Here is a 23,358-nt window from a genome sequence, read left to right as displayed (position 1 = left end):
ACTTATTGAAGACTCAAGACAGCCATAACATTGTGATTTTCTACAAGTGTATGTACACTTTTGACCACAACTGTAGTTGAAGTCAGACAGTGTTTATTTCCTCTACATTGTGCAGATGCAGTGATAACAACTGATACCCTCTAAAGTGCTTGGAATCCAATTTAAATCCCCTTTTGTACTTCTATTCTAGTTTACTAGTTACTTTGCAGAATCAGATTAATACAAGATATAAAAAAACAAATGTAATATATATTATTGGGTGAGATAAGACACAAAATGAAGTCACAAAAGCTGCACGGCGGTAAAAGTAGCCCCACTATTTCCAACTGCATCATTTAAGTAATGCACACGTTAATGCATCATTAATGAGCAATAAAATATGCATTCTAAATGGAACTCATTCTGCAGAAGGTATTTTTACTGTTGGTACTTTGAAGTAAATTTGACACTAATATTTTACTAAAGTAAACATTTAAATGTAGGACTTTTTACATGGAACAGTATTTCTAATTTGTGGTATTGCTTTTACTTCAGAAAAACAATTAAATTGGCCACATATACTCCACAGACAGACAAGGAGAAGAAGAACAACAGATTTCAGCACTTCAACTTTATCATCTTTTATTCCGTAACTGATCAAACAAACATTCACATCTGTAGACGGAAACAGGCCTGCTTACTTTTTCTCCTGCAGCTTCATGCATATTTCCCTCTTTCATCCCTGATATTGTTAACAGCATCAGCTCTTTCAGGTCAGGTAAATCCAGACACGCTGAATCACCGTCATTTCCTTATTTAACTTTATACACGCATCAATTGTTTTTTTGTTTTGTTTTTTACCCTGAACTTCAGTTACACTTTGAGCAAACCATAACTGCCAAACCCACATTCACTTTGAACTATCAACTTCTATAAATACCTATGATATGCTTATTATATACAAGTACTTCATATAATAGATCAGCTCTTTGGAGTGCAACAAGCTTTTCGCTTCCTTTTTAAATCTTCCTTTTTTTTGAAGATGTATGCCTTCAAGGAAGCTAAATACATGTATTCTCCAGATTCAAACCTCGAGCATTTGAACATTTATGTAGGATGCATAAGGGATTGCAACAGGCCAGTTGATATATTTGCCATAGATCTAATTTATGTACATTTCCCAGTATGGGTACATCCCCCCCATGTTTAAGTGCAAAACAAATATGCACACGATATCTGGGCTGCTGAATAAATGGCTGAAAAAGTCAAGTTTACTGTAAGTAAAAACAAGTGACAGAGGATGATGTAAGCAAAACATATTTACAATATTCCACAGAAATCACAGCAGGTGGACACCCAGAAGACTGTTGAACACAGGACCAGGCAGGTGTGTACTGGTCTGCATCAAGTCAGCATACAGAACAGTCCGACTTTACAATTACAAAAGGCAATAGATATGGCTTCAATGACATGTTTTACAGTATGAAAAACAAAATTTGGATGCTTGTAATGAAATAATTTTCAATATAACTTTGAAAATGACAACTAAATTTGCAAGGAACGTTTGGCATTTTGAAGACATGTACAAAATAAATTATTGGTTAGACACCCTGAAAAAACTGACAAAGACAAAAGCAAACCACCAAATACACGTAAAAGGTCAGTAAACATTTGGATTTGATGACTAAATTACAAATGGAGTCTTTTCTAGCAATCTTTTCTTCATTTGGCCAGTGTAATCTTTGGCAAACGGAAAATAAATTAGAAAAAGAAACCCATTACCGTACTACTTTAAAAACATCCTATGAATTTCTTTTGGATTCTGTCTTTATGGCAAGTAATGCAGTGCAATTAACATGTCTTACTTACAGCTGCTGCTGCTATTTCACCTATACAATATGATATTACACTTCATTCCAGTCATCCAAATAAATAGTTTATTTCAGCTTATTGAGAATGTCTCCAAAAATCGTAAAGCAATTTTACAATGGCTTCTTATTTCTGCTTTCCTTTCTGTATAGCACCCACAAGAAAACACAAGCAAAACTTAAGGCAATCAAAACAGTTTTTACAAGAGAAGAATGGTTGGATAAATGAGGTGGGGTGTGTCTGCATGCTAACTCAGACAATCTGGATCTACCTGCAGGTGGAGGAGCAGCTCTATTTGGCAGGCAGCGGGTTGTCGGGGGTCGTTGGAGTCGCCAGCTCCTTATAAAAGTTCTCGATCTGCTCTTTGTACATCTTCATCACCACCGGCCGCTTCAGCTTCATGGTTGGGCCTGTTGAACAAGTAAGGAATTCTTATTGTTAAAGACGGGCACTCTAGCCTCAATTGCTTTGACCTCCAAATGCTGTAGTTTAAACCAGGGATCTTCAACATGGGGACCGGGGCCCCTAGGAGGTCCTCAGAGTCAATGCAGAGGGGCCTCCAAATTATTAGGGGTCCAAGCCCGAGGGGCTGGGAATCAGAGTAGCAAAGCTATGTTACTATACTTTAGACCTTGTAGGTCACACCTCTCAATATTTCCTGAAATTTGCCCCCCACGTTACGCTTTGGGTTACGTTCTTGCGTGCTTGGCCAGTTCGCCGATGTTGACTCGCGTCGGTATGACTGGTGCGATGAGACTTGGACCCCGGTCATAACTGCTTGCAGTTCTAGTAGTTAATTAGTTTTTGTTTTGTCCAAAATTTTAAGAAGTCTTCACGTGAATCCAACGTAATGTTAGCAAATATAAATCCCCACTGTTTACTGGCCTAAAAAGGCAATGTAGTCCCTAAGGTAGCCACCCACAGATACAGTTAATCCTAAAGATTCACTATGCCACATGTATGTTTAACATTAGAACCTGATTTATAAAATAATGTGAACAATTATCAGGCTATTTTATTGGCTTAGTAGTCTATTCACAAAAGAAACGTGCGTACAAAAACGTACGTAAGAAAAGATTGTTTTGTCCAAACGGAAGATAATTATTATATCATCACATATGACAAAGGAAAGCAACAAGTCTTCACATTTGAGAGCCTGGAATTAGAGAAAGTTAGAAAAGGCGTTTTGGCTTGAGATTAGTCAACTACTGAATTCAATAATTGATTGTTGATCAACTAATCGTTTAAGTTTTACCACTCTAAGCCTCAATACATTTTTCAAAGTAAACAGTTCTCCTGGAAAATTATAGAGACATATTAATCTAAAAAGAGCTCAGGAACCACTAAGAAAGACGATGCCCTTTCATCACATAAGTGGTTTAGGAAGCATGTATCAAGCATTAGACTCCCCATTGTAAATTCCACACATGCATGAGATATATTGCACTCTTTATCCTGCAAAATAAAAATCCCCTAATCAGCACACCCGGTCCCCCCATCCCACTCACCCAGCTCTCCTCCTGTAAGGGAGAAATCCCGATCCAGAATGATCCACTTCTGAATGCGCTGAGCGTTGGAGGCTGCCTTCTCGTTGACTCGGTTGATTCCCTCCTGAATGGCGGTGTGGACTGCCCGGTCTCGACCGCCTGTGACCTCGGAGACTCGTGTGGCGTTGCTGCCCAGCTTTCTGCATAGCTCGACAGCTTCCGGTGTTAATTCGTCCTCTGGATCTCCTGACTCTGCATTTACCTGGCACTGGAGCAAACATTTCACATTTTATTACCTAAATAAATATATTTTTACACTTGTCACTGCAACTTCAAGCATTGGTGCACTTCAACTTTGGAATTGGGGTCGGTTTACCCTAAAGCCCACTAGATGGCAGCATCTGAAAAATGTCTAAGAAGCCATTGTTGTTGCTGTTGCTTCATTTGCATCAGTTAAGAGGGTATTATCTCTGTCTGAGATATTGTATACAGATTAGATGTTTACTTAGCTCAGATACAGTGTTGCTGACAAGTTACAGCTCCATCTGATAGCCTTCACTCTGTTCAACAGCCTGTTACATCCTGGGTTATCTACACAAGTGCAGTTTCCCTTTCTCATTACAGTGCCCTGCTGTGGTCTACTTCAACTGTGTACAAACAGATGCATGCTGGAAAGTCTACACCAGGGGCCAGATGTAACCTGCATACACAATTCCCAACACATAAACTTGTTTTATTAAGAGGTATGTGTGCACCTCAAACCGCTTTAGACCAGGTGTACACAGTTTTCTAAAGATAGTTGAGGTTGAAATTAGGTGGACATGAAATAATCTGTGAAATTAGCAGTGCACACAGCTCTCTGGTCAAAAGTGCAACATTTTTGATTGATTTAAGTGATACATATGATCATTATTATTTACATTTGAGGCGTCATTTGCCTGTCAATGATCTTTTAATTGTATCCTTAATTGTTAAGCACTTTGTAAAAATCGGTTTTAATATGAGCTCTATAAATTAATCATTGATCGTCCCAATGTTAAATAATGAAGATGGAGATATCACAGCAGTATAGTTTAGAGGTACATGTCATGAATTAGTAGTACAGGCGACACCTCGCTGATGCATCACAGTCCGTGACACTGCACTCCTTATTGACAGATCTCTCTAGTGGTGTCAGTAAGTCATTGATGTAAATGAGTTATACGTCTACATCTAATAACTGTGGGAGTGGAAATGAGGCTTGTGCACCTAGTTTCACAAATGATTGATTCATTAAAAAAAACTAAAAAAACAGGCGTATGTGCGGCTTAATAAATATGACGAGAACAATGCACACTGTATTTGTGCGTACAAAGAGTTTTATGTATCTTTGTTAACCTTAATGGTGAGCAGCATAGACAGGAACTTTTTCTTGTCTCCGATCAGCATGGCGTTGCTAATCAGCGGCACAGCTTCTTTCACTGCATCCTCGATAGGGACAGGTGGGATGTTCTCTCCACCTGCTGTGATGATCAGCTCTAAAAATCAAACAACACACACACATTATGTAACGATTTAATTGGTCGCGGATAAACAAAAATGTAGAGACACGGAATCCATATTTATTGGAGGCTGTGAAAGAGACTCTCTCTCTCTCTCTCTCTCTCTCGCAATCAAGTACAAATTCATCTGTTTGAATGTTGTTAAGCTCTACAAGGAATATAGAAGTACCTTTGATTCTTCCGGTGATGAAGAGGAACCCATTCTCGTCGTGTTTGCCCAGGTCACCTGAGTGCAGCCAACCCTCTGCATCGAGAGCCTCCTCTGTCTTGTCGACCATGTTGAGGTAACCCATGAAGACGTGACGGCCCCAGAAGCAGATCTCACCGTTTCCCTCCTCGTCTGGGTTGTGCAGCTTCGTCTGGCACCCTGGGATTTCTTTACCACAGCTGCAGGACAAAACATATTTTAAAATTCACCAGCAAGCACATGTGTTGAGTTGGCTCCGATTTGTCAGTGCAGAAGAATCAAGTCAAATTGAAGTAAAAAGAAAAATTTACCTGGTGAGCCTGAAGGCATCAGAGGCGGAGATGGAGTGAGGTCCAGTGCTCTCACTCATGCCGTAGAGCTCGTACAGAGGAATATCTAGGCTGAGGAAGAACTCCAGGGTGTCTTTGGTGATGGGAGCAGCGCCGGTGTAGCACTTGTTGCAGCGGTCCAGGCCCAGAGCCTTACGCACCTTTTTGAACACTATCTTTTTGGCTAACTGATATTTGAGCGGTGTGCGGCCAGCTGCTCCGCTTCTAAGGAATGACCAAAAAAAACAGCAAGTGTGAGTGTTTTGAGCCACGCTAACAGCATTGGCTTTAGGGATGGCAGGCAGTCTGTTGGTTCAAACTGAAATATCTCAACAACTGTTGGATGTATTGCCATCTAAAGTTACAGAACTACATCGCCGGAGGACAAATCCTGGTGACGTAGTTCCCTAGTATTATACTCTAGCGCCACCATAAGGTTGACATTTATGAATTTCAGTAAAATATTTCAACTATTAGATGGATTGTCATACAATTTGGTAGACATAAATGTTTACCTCAGAATGAATTGTAATAAATTTGATTCTTTTAATTTCCATCTTGGGCCACCATCAGGCTGAGAATTATTAAATACTTTGTGTGTTATCAAATTCCTGCAAAACTGAAATAATTCCCATCAGCCTAAAATTTTATTTTTAGTGCTAATTAACAAACTTCAAAAGACACACATGCTTTCCCAATATTCCCATAATCACAGTGGTCTTGTACAGTAAGAGGGAAGTACTAACATTTCAAAATAACATTTCAGTAAAAAGACAAAAACAAAGCATGGAAACAGGAACCAGGAGTACTTTCTAAATAGCTTTTTCTAAATAAAGCAGGAATTTCATAACGTGTACGTACTGATTCATCTTGGTCAGATTAGTCTGCAGGCCAACATCTTTGGCCCATGCAGCCAGTTTCCTGCGCACAGTCGAAGACTTTGCTCCGACAGACTTCATCTTCTCCTGCATCTTCTCCCAGACGCGTGGAACGCCCATGAAGGCTGTGGGACGCACTTCCTTCAAGGTGTTTACTAGAGAGCCCTGATGAAAAAATAAAAGGAAGGTTTCAACACAAATATCACATGCTGTTTACAGCTAACTAGGAGAGGAAATTAAACCTGCCACAACAACGTTCTTGGAATTGCACAAACAGGAAAAATTACCTTTACCATATCTATATAACACCCACACATCCACCCTCGGATATTAATATTATTGGATGAGTAGTAATCATAAGTTTGGTTTAGATAGGTGTACAGTAACTGCAAAATGAATAAAATGAATGTTAGAGCGGTGAACTGGATAAGTATTTTATAATAAAATTGAAGACCTATCCCTTTATTCCTGTTAACATTATTTTTTAATGTGTAAGGGTTGTTGTGAAAATGTTATAAACAGTTTGTCCTCTACTTCTCTATTAAACAAAAAACAATAAAAATATTCAGAACTACTGAATATACTTCATAAATAAATAACAGTGTACATGTATATACAAGTGTATAATACAATACAATTTACAACCTACATATATATATATATATATACACACACACACACACACACATACACACACACACACACACACATATATACACACACACACACACACACACACACACATACAGCTATATAAAAGCATCCAAAGAGCACTATGTAATGGGACTTTTAAATATGAAGTAACCAGTATGCAAGTAGCATAATAGGTTTATTTTACAATTTTAGTAGTTCATTTGTTTGTGCGTACCTTACCCTACATATAAACACAACTAATGTATCTCACCTTCAGTGCATCAGGCTGAGCGAAGTAGGTGGCCCCCCCGACCTTCATAGTGACCCAGATGTCAACCATCTGCGCAGCGATGTGGCTGAGCGGCAGGTAGCTGACCACCACCTCCTGAGCTTGAGTGGCGTCTGTCAGACGCACGTGACAGCTGGTGGAAAGTGCGGTCCACGTTACCTGGGCAGAAGGAGAGCAGAATACAGTTGAGGTATCTTAATTGTTTTATTATGAGAGACCACAAGGAGACATGCATTTTTGTGTTGCAGCTGATAAAGGTATGGCTGATTTTAACTACTTTATATAATGCCGGGTAGTTTAATCCATAACAATATTCTCGAGCATGACACCGTGCGCAGGCCGTAGATGGTGCGCGTGGTACGAGCATTCACAGAGTCGTTTATGCTCAACGCATTGTTTGTTGCAGTATTGTCCAGAGGGCATGCAAACAAAATAATCTGTAAATAACAAAGAAGTAGTAGAGTAGAAGAGAGTGGAAGTAAAAGGGAAACAGGTTGCCAAGCAACAGTAGTAAATACATTCATATAAAGCACCGGTGTGCTGCTAAACATTACCTTTATCTACTCTAATCATTAACATGACTGTTGTTTATCTCCAAATCAAAATCACTGTCTGCCTGTAACACTATTGAGAACACTCTTTCCATGAAGCAGTTTTTTTATTAGATTTTGACAAAACAATCTCTCATGTTTTTCCACACTCTTTTCCCAGTGTGGTGTCTCTCTCTTACACATATTTAAGGCTGTTGGACTCCCTGTGGTCTATACATGAAGAACCACACAAATGTTTGTAAAGAGAAATCTGCTCTTCCCAGCCGACCGCGTTGAATTGAAAGTGCAGCGCGTGCATAGTTACAATAATTTTTGCGGAGCCTTTGCGCCACGAACAACAGCCGTGGAGACGACAGTTTATGGTGCTCGCACCTCACACCTGGAAAACCGCAGAAACCATAAATTAAGCCAAAGTGTTTTCTGCTGTCAGTCTCAGGAGCCAAACATTTGACACCTTACTATTCTCAACATGTAAAAACACTCTTGGCTCATATAACTTACATTATCATGGCTGAGCATGACTCCTTTGGGCTGGCCTGTGGTCCCTGAGGTGTAGATGAGCGTGCAGCACTGGGTGGGCTTCTGGCTGGAGATGATTGCATCGAGGGGTGCGTCAGGCTCATCGCGTCCGAGCTCCATGAACTCTGCCCACTGCAGGCCACAAAGAAAAATCACTTAGATTATGCATCTTTAACTAAATACATCTTTTTATGGTTGCCATGAACAGATTGTGTGCTTACCGTGTACAGATTTGGTCTCTTCTCTTTTAGTGCATCTTTGTACTGGATAATGGCTTTCAAGTGTGGCAACTTGTCTTCAACCTATTAAAATAATGTAATACAATTAAATGAGTACATAACTGCAGGCAGTGTCAACAACATTTGGGTAATTTCTACACTACTGTACTCAGTCTAAAAAGTTTAATAAGGATGCGGAAATCACTTGTTGTTTCCAATCCAATCCAATCCTGCATACCAATTCTAAGCAGGTTTTTTATATGTCAAGTGTGTTGACACTGAAAACAAAATAAAAGTCATTATGTAGACTACATTTTTTGATTTTACTCTGTGCATTCCTTTGTGTGTAGAAGCACACAACAGAATGCAGAGGAAATGGAGTTGCTCACAGCTGGGAAAAAAGAATTTCAGAAAACTTACAATAACCAAAAACTAGTGCATGTTTGGAAAAACATCTAGCTGTCTCTTTATGTCACAGAAGACAGATACCACAGACGTTGTGTGGACACCTGCATTGAACAGTTGTGTAATTTTCCCTTTTTGTCACAAACCTAAAATACTAAAAACATATGGAACTTTTATAAAAACCTATTTCCTTTTGCCGTTGTGAGGTCCCAATCACGTTTGAGCAAATCAAAACTTGCTTTTGTATTTTTAATTTATAGTTGTCCAGTGTTAATATGCAACGTATTCCACTCTCACCTGAAGGATCTTCTGCAGCTGTTTATGATTCTCCACCACGATGATATTGGCCTTGCAGTTTTCTGCTACATACTGGCATGCGTCAGGAGAGTTGGTTGTGTAGATGCCAACACCTAACCCACTGCAGCAATTAAAGAAAGACGATTTAGACTTTCAGCTGTTTCACTTTCACACAGATTCAAATGAAACTCTACCCTTATGCAATTATGGAAAATGTAGAAACCTCTTGTATGATATATTCAATTTTATCCATAGAACAATAACACCTGCTCCCAACTTTGATCAGACCTACATTCAGATACATACAGATCTTTAGTGGAGTAGCGTATACAGTTCTCATTAACATTGATCAGCGGGAGTCTTTAGGTAAAACAACTTAAGTATCTTCATTAACTTTCTTTATTCTCTCCCTTAAAAAAAGTTTTTTTTCCACGCTTTAATGGACAGGATAGCTAGATGAGAAGACGGGGGAGACATGCAGGAAATCGTCACAGGTCGGACTCAACCCTGGACCTCTGTGTCCAGGCATTAACCTCTGTGTAAATGTGCGCCCGGCCACCATTTTGTTTTCTTAACTGTCCTATTCCTTGTGAAGATGGGACAATAGAATCAACCTTAACCGAGAGACATTGTTTGGGCTTTTGAGTAAGACGACCTGCAGTCTACTACTGTATTTATTCAACTAAATCTGTGTTTTGATTCAGAACCAGTTTGACAAGTTAACTGTAGTTTCAATACATTCTTGTTGTATGCGTCAGCACTGAGCAGCCGGTAAGCGTGGGAGACTGGAGAATATGGTAACAGTATCAGCATGTGCATTGCAGTATGTACTGATCTTGCTTTGACCTTCAATGCACTCTTGCTAGCCCTCCAGAAATGGCAGTAATTAAAAATGATCACGGCTCAAATTGGGTAGATTGCCCAGAAAATAAAAACTATGTCCTGTCTAATGTTAAAAAAAATCTGGCCATGACCAATCAATGAGTTTGGTTTTCTCAGATAGAGTAAATTTCTTGATTCCTTTTAGTTGAACAATTGATTGAATGAGTTTGATTTCTGTTGGGGTCATCTATGCTGAATATTTATGCAACTACTGCGGACGAAAGGCTTGGGATTACTGTTAAGTGATCTGTATACAATTCATCAGTGGCAGAAGAATAATAAAATGTATCAATACAGCAATGTACAACTACTCCAATATAAGTAAAAGTCCCAAATTCAAAAGTGCACTAAATAAGTATTAACAGCAAATGTCCTCAAACACGGCCCCTGTGTCTCATTAAAATTAGATTGTTAATACTGAAAAGTCTTTCAGCTACGTGGTAACGTGTTGAACTGGATGACAGCTGAAGGTGGTGAACTTGCATTTCAAGTCTTGGATTGCACCACTCAGGTATGGAAGACACACATAAGCACAGAGCTGGAACTGAAACTGAGTGAGCACTGAGCTCTTCACTGACAAATTCAGAGATGAAGATGAAACGCACCCTGCCAAAATAGCTGCAATGTCAGAGATGAACCACTCCGCGGAGTTGAAGCCCAGGATGCCGACGCCGTGGTAGCGCTGCAAACCAAGCTGTAGAAAAACAAAACATATATTTTTTTAAGTAGAAATAAAATATTACTTTGTTAAATAATCCTAGAAATAATATTGGGATTTCCTTCATGTTCTTTTCAATTTCAGAGGCCATTTATAATTTAGCTGGGACATTGCAGGTACCCCTTTCTCTAGGCTGTGGGAAATTTATTTAAATTTTTCTTTTTTTAATTTGGGAGAAATGTTCTGCTATTAGAAAGTATACAGTTGAGAGGCAGACAGGAAATTTGGGGGGAGAAAGCGACGGGCAACAAAAGGGTTCAATGCTAGATCGGATCTGCTAGACGTGTCTACATCACAGGACGCGTCTCGTGGCCCGCCTCATTTTTGCCTTCTTCCGTTTCTGATTGGCTTACTCTGTAGTTGTTATCCTAAACAATCCTCATGCCTAAACCTAACTACGTCGACAAATCAAGCACACCTGATCTAGTATCTCCAGCCAGATTCAAACTGGGGGAAGTTGCAGATGCCCTCTCTTTAATAATTTTGAAAACAGTTTGGAGGACTAAAGAAGTAAATATTGCTGTAAGGTGAAGACTTTGTTACACTCGTCTTGTTATTTTCATGTTTTATGATAAAACGTAACACTGTCCTCTTCAAGAAGAAAAAAAAAGTACACATGAGACTGCAGTAATGGGAACTGAAACATCAGCATTTTGAAATTCAGTCTTTCACAACAGTAACTGAGTTACAATATGAGGCGTGGAATCTGAAGCTCATCCTGCAGATGGAGAGTCACGTTGCATGTCAGCAAGTCAGCATATGTGGTGGTTGAGATTCAGGTTATATGTTTAAAGTACAGAGAGACACGTGTAAATATGTCTTTGAAACAAGATACTTTGCTGAGTCGTCATGCTGACTATCTGTGTTGAGTTTCACAATATACAATACGTGCTCTGTCCTGTACCAACAGCTGAGGCCTGTCCTGAGCGGCCTCATTTACATTTCACCCAAACTCCTTTGTGATGCATTGTGTCTTGTCTTGACTGGCTTTAAAATATAAAACAGAAGTTGATTGTTTAAAACATAGCAGAAATCTTAGACCTTTAAATACTGAAGTAGAACAATTGTTGCTCAGGGTGAATAAAAACATTGCGAGCATAAACCTTGCAGATATGTCTCTGCTTACCTTTAAAAGGGTAGGGTAAAGGTGTGATTGAGAACATGTACTGTAGGTATTTATATATTTATATTTTAACAATAATATGAGTTCCCCCAGCGGCTACAAATGGTGATAGGTGTAAACCCTGCCCTGGGTATCCTGCTCTGTCTTTGAGAAAATGAAAGCTCAGATGGGCTGATCTGGGATCTTGCCTGTGTGTCATCAAAGGTTACCTCCCCTTTCTCTGCTTTGACCGCCCAGGAGAAAGAGAGAGAGACATCATGGCTTACAAACAAGCAAAGCATGGCCGTTGCCCCTGTCACTGCCCAATGTGAGGAGAGTGAACATTTGAGTCACGCATGCGTCACTTTGCAACAAGTTGCAAATAAGATGCTGACGAGAGACTTCTGTGATGTCAATACAGTAAAATTGGACCTACTTAACAAAGTTAACCAAGCTACAACTTAGCATCAAACACAAGAAGGTTGTCAGTTGAAGGGCGTTTTGAGCTAACGTTAGCCATCAATCATAGATAGCTACAATGTTTTTGAAATGATTCCATCTACTGTTATTGTTTGTAATGAGAAAAAGTGTATAATTTCATGGATTTCACAAATTTCAGTATGACATGTTATGCCTCAAACCGTTTAAATCTGAGCATGCGCAACCCAAATCTGCACCCAAAGATATTCTTTAAACAATGATATTCAAACAGAAAAAAAAAGAATCCTCATAGTGGAGAATGTTTGGCATTCTTGGTTAATTTGTACTTTCAGGGGCGGCCTCTAGCTCACCCAGTAAGCGTGTTCGCCCCACGTAGGCTGAGTCCTGCAGCTGCCCGGGTTTGAATCTGACCTGCGGCCCTTTGCTGTGTGTCATCTCCCCCATCTCTCTCCCTATTACATGTCTATCCACTGTCACTAAAATATAAAGGGAAATGCCCCCCCCCCCCCAAAAAAAATTATACTTTCACAATTATATGATTATCAAAATAGCTGCGGATTAAACTTCTATTGATAAACTAATCAGTTTAATTGCTTTATTAATAAGAAAGCTAGAAATATACACACCGTAGGCATGGCAATCAATAATCCAAAGAAGGAGGTTTTGGTGGTTTGTGCTGCTAAAATCCTCCCAAAAGTTGATTGTAATAAAAACAATGCTTTGATCCTTTCATATATGACTTCTCTTCATACTGGATTACTCATTAGATTAAAAAAAATAAAATAAAAAAAAAACTACCTTGAGGAAGCTCTTGGCAGCGGTGCGGCAGGTCTGGTAGTATTCTCTGTAGTTTAGGCTTTTCTGCTGCTCGCCCTCCTTCCAACTCAGAGCTGTATAGTCACCAAAGCGCTCCACAGCTGAGGTGAACATCTGGTTGACAGTCAGAGGGGTCTCAGCTGCCAGGCCGGAGTCCCCCATCCTCAGTTTCACCTCTCCATCCCTCTGTGATGTCCAGAGGCCGGGCTCTCCTGCTGCGGACACTGGCAGGGAGTTTGGGCGCTGGGCGTTCACTGGAGGAAAAAAACATTAAGAAAAATGAGCTTTCAGAGATTTCAATGATTTCAACTCGCAGAGCTAAATTATCTGCTTTCTTCCTTAATCCACCTGAGTTATAACAGACACCTTGTATTTGTCCTATTAGGAGGGAAGGCCCAACACTCTCCGGCTCTTAAAAAAAAGGTACAAACAAGCAGTGGAGCTACTCAGCAAATCAGCACGCCTTATCTAAGCCTATGGCAATAGTTGTACAGGATGCACAGTGATGTCCAGGTTGCCTATATTTATTTTCTGTGCTCTAAGCAATGTCACGTGTGTTTCAGGCTTCAACATTTGTTGTCACATACAGGAAATGACTCCTCACTATCCGCGAGCTGCCTGTCCCCAGAACACACTGTAAAAACATGGTCTCTGTAAACAGCCCAGGGTCTACAAACGGCAACAAAAACACCTGTGCCCACCTGCACCACAAAGCATAAATAAACAGTGTTCCAGCCAATAACCAATAAGAAGGGTTTGGTAGTGGGGGGTTAGTGCACTGAAGCACAGAAGGGAGGGGACGGGATGAGGAGGAGGGAGGGGCAAGCTAGTGTTGTTTGGTTTGAAAATACTTTGAATGCCAAGAAGTAACACCATCCAACATCACTTAGACCTTTTAAAACAATCAAGTCAAAATGATCTTACCATTATACCTTAAAGGTTTTTTTACTATTATGTTCTCACAAGAAACACAAAAGGCTCATTTATCCAATTTATCATGTAAAGTCTCTTTGAGTGCCTTGAAAAATTACACTGGAAATGAAGTCATTAGTATAAATAAAAAAGCATACATTTTAAATGAATGGAGTGCATTAACAACATCTTATATATTTTTAAATCACTGTTAAAGACCAAAAAAATAACCACGTTTACTTTTTTTATGTTAAAGCTATAGTGCATAGTTTTTTGTCGCCCCTATGAAGAATTCTAAGTAATGACAACATCGGCACATCTACATGATGAAAGCCTTCCGTGATCGCGGATGTATAAAATGTCCTTCCCAGTTTAGAAAACGACTTTGAGCCACCATACTGGCCACTGTTGTTCGCACATACAGTTTCCTGTGAAGCGAGAGATTTTATACAACATTTTGAACCTTTAGATTCATCTTTTAAATAAAGTTGTTGTGATGATTTGACTAAACTAAGGCTTGATTGCAATCAGTCTGATCATCTTACCACCATGTGTTTTTCCTCTGTTGGACCTATTTGCAGCTATGTTGCAACGTCCAGAGACCTCCGCAATTACATTGGTGACTACAAAATTATAATTAGCGATAGAACCGATGGCCCAATCTACAACAATAAAACCCAAATTGCAAAAAGCAGTAGATTTTCATTAAAGTAGGGGAAAGCATCAAATCCATCTTGAGTGTTTTAGAAACCGGAAAGAAACGTGTGTCATTGACCCAACAGCCAGCAGGACGTTTCAATAGTAAATGGCGTTGTATTGTAGATGGATGACCTTTATGGTGGTGGATTTTAGCTGGTTACACAATAAATGTTTTCTTATACAATACCAGCCGCAGACACATACAGTCACAGCTCAACTTAAATTTAATTCAGTAGAAAATTCTTTGAGAATAAGTGAAAAGATGATTTCAGAATATCATCCTGTGGAACCAAACTAAGACAGTAAACTATTTACAGATAAACTGCCCTAACTGCCCTGATAAGACAGAAAGGAATGTCAATGAGTGGACTGGAAAAAGCACACAGGAAAAAGGAAGTCAAGTTGTTCTGCCAAAGAATAGAGTTACCTCACTTCACTTTGGTTCACTTCCTCGGAAACAAAAGGTCAGAGAAAAAAACATGTTCACTAATGCTGACTTCAGCAACTAGAGCCAACACAGTGACTGGATCCAACACTGAATATAGCACAGTTTTGTGTCTGTATAGTGGATACATAACTTTGTTCCAGCTGCACCACCCTCACGAAGAAAGACAAACGCATGCAAGTCACACTGGTGGCTTTTCTTCAGCCCTCACCTGTTTGTGTGTTTGAGGTCTGTTCAGCGGGGATCTCTCTAGTCTTGGTGCTGCTGGCAAATTTGTCATGTGTTCCCCTCTCCTCTTCCTTTTCCCCTGAGGACTCTTCCTCTGAAGACTCACTGAAGACAGGGAAAGGAAAATACATGCCTCTTAACACAGGAGAGTGGATTGTTGCATTCTCGGGGAAAACCAGAGCCAGAAACCTGAACCCTGAGTCATTTGCAGAAAACTGTGGCCATCAACACACATTAATTATTCTTCCTCCTCCTCCTCCTATCTTCATGTCAACTGCAGATCTTGTAAACACAGTAGTAGTAGTCTCAGAGTAAGGATTAGGTATTATTATTGTATTAAATTAAAAAATTTAAATTACTTTGATTACACTGACAGGAATGTATTCCACACATTTATGACTCATAAAACAACTAACAGGTTGTCATCACAGGTTACATATTTCCGTGAGCTGCTTAAACAAAAAGGTGATTTTTGAAAATTTTAAAATAAAAATTCCAAATTTGTAGAGGTCAGAAGAGGTTAAAAAGCAAAGATAAATGTCTAAAATATAAACGTTAATTGATGGAGCAGATAAAAGTGCTTTGTTCTTCTCCAACTTAATGTTCTTCATGGGACCGTCAGAACACAGAGGATGGGAACCAAAGCTCTTGTTGTGTTTGTGTGGACGTACTTAGCTGTGTCCACAAGGCCGCCATCGAGGGACGCTGCGCTGTCTCCTCCACCACAGGATGACTCCAGGAAGCCGTCTGCTATGGGTGGCTCCATCACCACAGCTTCAGACATGGCGGTGGGTTCACACACAATCACTGAGAGGAGTGACAGGGCTTGTTAGCTACTGTATATTTGACAAGCACATCACTTTTAAAACGTCCGCAACAAGTAAAGTTATGACTGTTACAGATAATAACATACACAAAGTAGTATAACAACAGTATCTCAAAGGTCTCCCCAGGAACTAAACGAGGACTTTGACGTGAGATGTCTTCTTGGACAAAGAAGATATGCACTTTACACTGATATAAAACAAACTATGGAAAGAAGCAAATCCTCACAATTGAGACGTTACAACCACAGAATGGTTTCAATTTTTGCTTAGAAAAATACTTAAACAATAATCTAAATATTTGCAGACACATTTTCTATTGATCAAGTTCTCTTTTCAGCTCCAATTTAATACACTCACTTTAGTGAAATTCAATATGTTTTATGTCACTATATTGAGAAGATGAGGAACCAAAATATGTGTTTTGCATCCTATTGACTAATAACTAAATGTGTAGATATTGACACAGACAGTGGGGGCAGTGCAAGGATGTACACGTGGGATCATTTTAGGGCATGGGTGCCTTTTTCTTGATTAGAAAACTGGACACACAAACTCTTGAGAAAATACCTTAGGACTTTAAAAAGAAGAAAAAAAATTAGTCAATTGGTATGATTGTTTGTCGGTTGCACCAATGTGTGACAGCCAGCTGTTTCTAGTACTCACAAGACTCACACCTGAGTGTTTGAGGCAACAGGTCAGAGGAGTTTCTAGCTGTTGTAGTTAGGGTAATGCAGTATTTAGACACCCATTTATGTTTGGAGCGCTTTTGCAGGTTTCAGTGTATAACAGTTATTTAGAAATAAGTGACTCTAAATATTGTTGACATACAGTGACTGACTGCTGAGTTCATTCAGACAAGGAATAACCACAATGTGCAAAAATACATATCATATTGACATGCTATCAACCTTCACGAGATGCTAACATTGTCTTTGTCTACACTGTGGTTGTATGGCAACAGCATGGGGAACATACAGAGCCAGCTGGCAAAGTGGAAAGTCTACAGATAACATTGTCTGCTGAAAATAAAAGCAGCCTTTAATTTCTGTACTTGGTCAACAAAACCCTGTCGTTTCCATTTCTCCAGCCTCTCAAAATCTAATGAAACCCATGAAGATAAAACTTAATATGATGATGACATTTTGAGAGGACTTTAAGTCTCACAGATCCTAATTTGTGTCCCCTGTATCATCTAAATAGTGTTACAGTTTGTAAAATAGGCCTGCACGATTAATCGTTAATCAAATCATGATCTTGATTCACCCTGTATTCACCTTCTTTGAGTTTTAAACGTAGATTGTATAAAATAGGTTTAAAAGCGCTCCCAAGCACTGCATTGCTTTCCCTTCTCTTCTTTGAAGCCTCTATGTTTACAGTTTTGTGGTTATGCCCAAAAAAATAAAATAAAATAAAATAAATCCATGTTTGCAAAACAAACCGTGATTCCTTATTTTTCCCTGAATCGTGCAGGCCTAGTGTAAAAAGGTGATCGGTTCCATTTTAAAAGAGTTGAAATGATAATCATTCTCTGCCCCTGCCATTACCTCATGACAAGCAACAAGTCGAAGCCTCCTAAACAATAGGCTCGGCCACCGTCAAACCCACACCTCCATGACGCACCCCTCTGGTGAATCCCAGGTCAGAGCTGCTGCTGGCCTGTTTATTTAAGGGGCCTGAAAACACATACCAGCAGCTTTATCTGCATGGCGTGGCAGCAGCCTGTCATGACTCAACCTGTCAACAACAAATGGGCTTCAGAGAGGTCAGAGAGCAGGAACCAAAATATTTTTCCATCACACAGCCAAAGATATAGTTGCAAAACCAGGTAAAATAGCAACATTCCATGTGTGACTTGTCTAAAATTGTCAGCGCTCTAACATTCTGGACCTAGAGGATTCAGCCTCCATCAACTCAAATCACTGTTGTGAAACAAAATCAATTCCTACTTAAGTCATGTGGCGAGCAGCCAGCTGACCCCGAGGAGACTTTGTTAACGAGTCCCACGGAGGCCTGAAGGAGACAGATGTCACATGGAGATCTCACCGCTACCATTTTATTTTCTTCTAATGCTGCTGTAGATTCTTCAAGGGAACAGCTGTTTCACGTGGTATGTTTGGATGTGAGATTCCACTTTCCAGTAGTATTAAAAAGGACGTTAAGCCACATATGGATTGAACAGGGTGTGGTTTGGGCAAAACCCCCCACTTCAACTCTTGTGTCTTTAGGCTACGTCAGTGTTTTGGTTTTCAAGCAAGGGGCTGAAGAATAGGAAAGGTGCATGATACTGATCTTGAGAAAAGGTTTAGTCATGTGTACCCTCCAGGTCTGGACGAGTATAGCCTCAAACATCAGACTGGAAAAAGGTTCTACGGCTTTTTCTGTCCAGTCCCGTTTTTATTTACTAGTGGACTGTGTCCCTTTTGGTCTGATGGATGAGGTTTTATCACATGAGCTCATCATGTTTAGATCACAAATAAAAGCCCAAGATGCATGTCTCAGATTTAGCTCTGGTCTGACAACCCCATACTTCTTCTCAGGCAGTGCCTCTGAACATCAATCCTTTGTCATTTTAGACATTGTGATTGAGTTATGATGTGTTTTTTTATTGCATGATTCTGTCAAGTTTCCTTGTCATGTGCTAGCAGCAGCAGTTAATGCCCTGGATAAATTATCTGATGGATTTGGCACTGCGCACACTGACATCATTATTGCATCTGTATTTATTCAATCAGGAGAGGATTAAGAGTGTAGAGCAGAGAGCAGAGCCACTCTCACTCAGTCACACCACCATTCAGAGAAACTTCTATTGGGTTAATCGCCTGTCAAACAGACACAACTTCACCCCTCCCTTCTGTTGTCTCTTTATTTTTTATGCATAATCTCCCTTTGTCCAAGATACCAGCCATCTCCACTCTATTGTCTGAACTTTAAATGTCGCCTTAGACAGATGAACTGGATTTCCATCAACGATCTTCATCCTTGGCCAGCTGCTGCCTTTGATTAGTCCCCCAGCAGAGTTTTATGACTGGGCGTCATCTTTAGCATCCTCACTACGCAGCCACCACGTCAAGCTTTACATTTGTGATTCAGTTTCAAATAGACCTCCTTGTAAGATATCGCAGACATACAATAGGACAACGGCTTTAAAAGGCATCCCTTTAAATGTTAAATTGACACACTGTTGAGGCTGGTTGGGTTACACCCTTGTGCAAGAGAGCAGATGTCCACATGTAGAGCGCCACACATTTCAACTCCATTGACATTTCCGGATTAAATATTTATTATTACGGATTGACATCTGTGCTCAAATCAGGCTAAATATTAGCTCCATGTAATAAAAAGTGTAGATAGCTAGTTCTATATGTCATAAATATCAATATGGCATAAATCCTGAGGATGGAACTGATAATAATTCATAACATCCGTAGTATCATACAATAGGCTATAAGAAAGCGGTTTTCTCAGGCATAATGACCAACCCTGATCTGTCTGAGTGAACGCTGGAGTTTAAGGAAAGATTATGAAAGATGATCTCAGCTAAAGTCAAGAAATTGAGATACTCACATTGCATTGCTGGAAACTATTTTTTTCCCCGGTTTGTGTTTTAGCTTCTCTGGATTCGTCCACTTTTCCCTTTTCTCTGTGTGTATGCGGTTTGCCGGTAAACACTCGCACACAAATACACCAACAGCCCGCTGTTTCTACAACTTGAGCAGCATATCATTCATTTTCAAACGCCAGCCGGCTCGGTTGGTCCCGCCCCCTGAAAACCCCACCCAAAGCAGGCTAGCCAGCTTCGCTTACTCCAGACACGACTCCCTCCTCCTCCTCCGACACCCCAACCTGATTGGCTAAAACTGCTCACACCACAAGAGCCGTCTTCCATGTAAGGCCACGCAAGCCAAATGAATAAGGTGGGGGATGTGCAAATCAAACGCGCGCGCGCACAGACACACACACACACACACACACACACACTGCAGCTATGCTGGGTTACTATCGGACAAACTGCAAGGTTTCTGAGGCCAGATTACAGTGCAGCTGTGCTGGTGTGGGCCTTTGACTTTCCACTGACTGAAATCATTCTTGTGCACAATGCCAAGAGGCAACATCCTGTGACCTACAGCACATTCATAACATTTTACGAATTTCTCATTTTCCTTCATTGTAAGTCATTGTAAACCCTGTAAATAATGATTATTTCCTTAGAAAATCATCTGCAGGTTATTTTCGTGACTCGTGTGTACATGTAAAAAAAGAATAGTAAAAATGTCAAATATTACTTATTTTATTATGATATCAAACAGACAAATCATCATATAGAATAGAAATTGAAAAATTACTCTTAAGGTGATAATTTGCTGCATTTACTTGTTTTAAATTATACAAAAATGAATAATTTGGTGGGGTGGCTTATATAAAAATAGTAATAATAGTTATATTAGCTCAACCAACTAAAACAGTATTTAGGCATTGGTGATGATAATCTGATAGAATAGCTACAATGTAACAGCCACAGGGGGCATTTTACAGCATTGAGTACTTTTGATGTTACAATAACATTTATTTTATAATAATAATACATACTTACTTGCAATAGTAACATTTAAATGCATCATTTTTTACAATGATATTATTTTACTTAAGTAAATTTGTATAATAATAATAATAATAATAATAATAATAATTGCAAAATTGTATTACACAATGTATGCTAAAGCTTCTAATCAAAATGTAAACCCTGCTTACTGCATTGAAGCAGTATTAAATATACATGTAGCCTACTGTTTAACTAACCTCTGCTGATAGTCTGAACTTCTGAACAATCTCAACATACTCATAACATTGTTGGCAAACTAATCAAGGCGGTCCGTCTAATTACGCTGCCTGACAAGCCAATCCTGTGCTTCTAGTTTTTCTGAGCCATGACCTGATACTCAGGATGCTAACACAAAGACAGCAGCACTAGAGAAGAAAGAACTGCACTTAAGAGGAACAAAACTGAAAGAACTGCCCATGTAAAAAAAAAAAAAAAAAGTTGGTTGTTGGCAAACACTGAACAATTATAAAAAATAAATAAAAGGAGTGACAATGTAAAAGAAAACCGATTCATGACCCCTCGTATACGTGCCTGCCTCTGTCAAGGAAGTGTGTGTGGGGTATGAAGCATTTATTATTTAACTTTAAGGTGTAGATAACTCCAAATGAAAGCAAGTTGCCAATGATAAGCAGAGAAGAAAAATCACACATCAAATTCTCCAAAAAAAAGGAAGGAAAGAATTTCCTATACACAATTTCCCCTTAACTCCCCCCTCCACTGTGCAATGGAGAGAAGTAGAGGAGGAAGAAAGCACATTTACTCAGACTGAGTAAAACACAAGATGTAAAAATGTAAATGTTGCATATCCTTAAAAACGCAAAGGCTGACTTTTTCCAGTTAACCCCACATGGAAGTACTTGTTATTATAAGACTTTCTTCCTTTAGTACTACTTTTACATACTTTGCTTTATTTTATTGCCTATTGTATTGTTTTTATTCTTTTCTACTATGTTTATTTTTAGTGTTTGTAGTGTGAAGGGGGCAGCAACTGCATTTCGTTATGCAATATAGTGACAGTAATCAGACAAGCAGTCTGCAAATATCTCTCTTGTGTAGATGTTCACATCACAACTTTATAGAAAGATTTGTCTCAACCAATTGCCATGAGAGACGAAAACACAGATCCACCACACCACAGCATCACATGACATTCAGAGGTCGACTGATCTGGTGTACTCATGCGCAAACGCTGAAATGCAGCAGGATGTGTTTAGTGCTGATGCACCCTGCACTGAGGTCATTGTCAGTCAGTGACATCGTCTCTCGTAAAACGCTCGGCTGAGGCCACGCTGTGGACTGACTTTTTCTGTTTGATCAAATCTCAAACTCCTATGATGAAACATAAAAAATGTACACTAGTTATCAATGGTTAGACACCCTCGATTCACTGGAAGGATTTCTTATAAGTCTCATTAACAAAGATAAACTGTCCTGATGACATGTGTTCATGATAATGTTTACAATGAAGTATTTTATGTTTGTGATTTTACTAGAGAAATACCAGAGTTTTAATGGATAGCAATTATTAGACTTATATCATTTATTTTCAGTGTTTTAATATTAGTAATTAGTAATATTTTTTAATAATTTCATTCATGCCAGGTCATTTTAGGTATTTTATATACTGTTTGGTAGTTTAATCTTTATGCATACTACTATTTTAATTTAAGGAGTTATGTTTTGAATGTAAAATCTTAATATGTAAAGTAGTAACTAAAGAAGTTTAAAGTAGTAGAACATTAAAATACTCAAGTAAAGTACCACAAAATCCTTCTTGATTGCAGTACTTGAACACATGTAGCCTACTTTGTTACACTCTCTCACTGGCGACTTGAACAATGACACTATAGCAAGACTGCATTATTTCAAGATCTGTAAAGATATTTCTGACGGATTCCATTTCAGATGCATTTTAGACACATTTACACAACATATTCTCATGTAGGACTAGCTGAGCCTATACGGTATGGGACTTTTTAACGTTAGTAGTGTGTGCATCTTTTTACTGATTTCGTGTGTTTAAATAAGGTAAAGATAACAAAATATAGCTAGGATTTCAGAGTTTTACACATAGACCGTTAATATAATATATATATATATATATACAGTCTATGGTTTTACATCGTGGGCATCCAAAACAAGAAACTACAGCTCCCAGAAGGCTTTGATGACGTAGTAATGGCTACGACTCATGGGACATGTTGTTGAATGCTAACAAAATAAGTTTTTCCAACTTGGGTAAAAATAAGAATGTGTTAAAATGTAACTACCCAGTACAGTAGTACAAACCCGTTTAGTGTATATTATCAGCAGAAAACATAAATAATACGTCTTAAATATTAAAATGAAAATGAAGAAGCTAGCTGAGTAGATGCTAACTAGCCAAGGGGTGGGGTTTAATCTAGTAACGCTAGCTAAACCGTGGCACTTCACCATAGACCGTATATATATTGATGGACAGAGCATCCGGTTCGGAAAAGTGCAACCACTGCGGAAGTAACTTAAA

The 23,358-nt window shown here is 39.2% G+C and overlaps 1 protein-coding gene across 2 annotated transcripts in view; it reads right to left on the bottom strand.

Moving 5' to 3' along the window:
- Positions 1-604: 604 nt before the first annotated feature.
- acsbg2 (acyl-CoA synthetase bubblegum family member 2) overlaps positions 605-23,358 on the bottom strand; it is a 23,420-nt gene continuing 666 nt past the window's right edge. Inside the window, exons 1-15 of one of the 2 annotated variants that reach the window (XM_034882685.1) lie at positions 19,817-20,063; positions 16,097-16,232; positions 15,409-15,530; positions 13,124-13,395; positions 10,670-10,758; positions 9,183-9,303; positions 8,484-8,564; positions 8,245-8,394; positions 7,175-7,351; positions 6,254-6,435; positions 5,375-5,617; positions 5,046-5,263; positions 4,713-4,852; positions 3,357-3,603; positions 605-2,258 (exon numbers count right to left, since the gene is read on the bottom strand). In XM_034882685.1, coding sequence (XP_034738576.1) covers positions 2,140-2,258; positions 3,357-3,603; positions 4,713-4,852; positions 5,046-5,263; positions 5,375-5,617; positions 6,254-6,435; positions 7,175-7,351; positions 8,245-8,394; positions 8,484-8,564; positions 9,183-9,303; positions 10,670-10,758; positions 13,124-13,395; positions 15,409-15,530; positions 16,097-16,232; positions 19,817-19,823 — 2,304 coding nt within the window. In that variant the 5' untranslated portion in view covers positions 19,824-20,063 and the 3' untranslated portion in view covers positions 605-2,139. Of the gene's footprint in view, positions 2,259-3,356; positions 3,604-4,712; positions 4,853-5,045; positions 5,264-5,374; positions 5,618-6,253; positions 6,436-7,174; positions 7,352-8,244; positions 8,395-8,483; positions 8,565-9,182; positions 9,304-10,669; positions 10,759-13,123; positions 13,396-15,408; positions 15,531-16,096; positions 16,233-19,816; positions 20,064-23,358 lie in introns of those variants that run through there. The other variant, XM_034882686.1, reaches the window with a different exon arrangement.

Source organism: Etheostoma cragini, chromosome 9 (genome assembly GCF_013103735.1).
Source record: "Etheostoma cragini isolate CJK2018 chromosome 9, CSU_Ecrag_1.0, whole genome shotgun sequence".
NCBI lineage: Eukaryota > Metazoa > Chordata > Actinopteri > Perciformes > Percidae > Etheostoma > Etheostoma cragini.
This window is presented reverse-complemented; position numbering and strand designations above follow the sequence as displayed.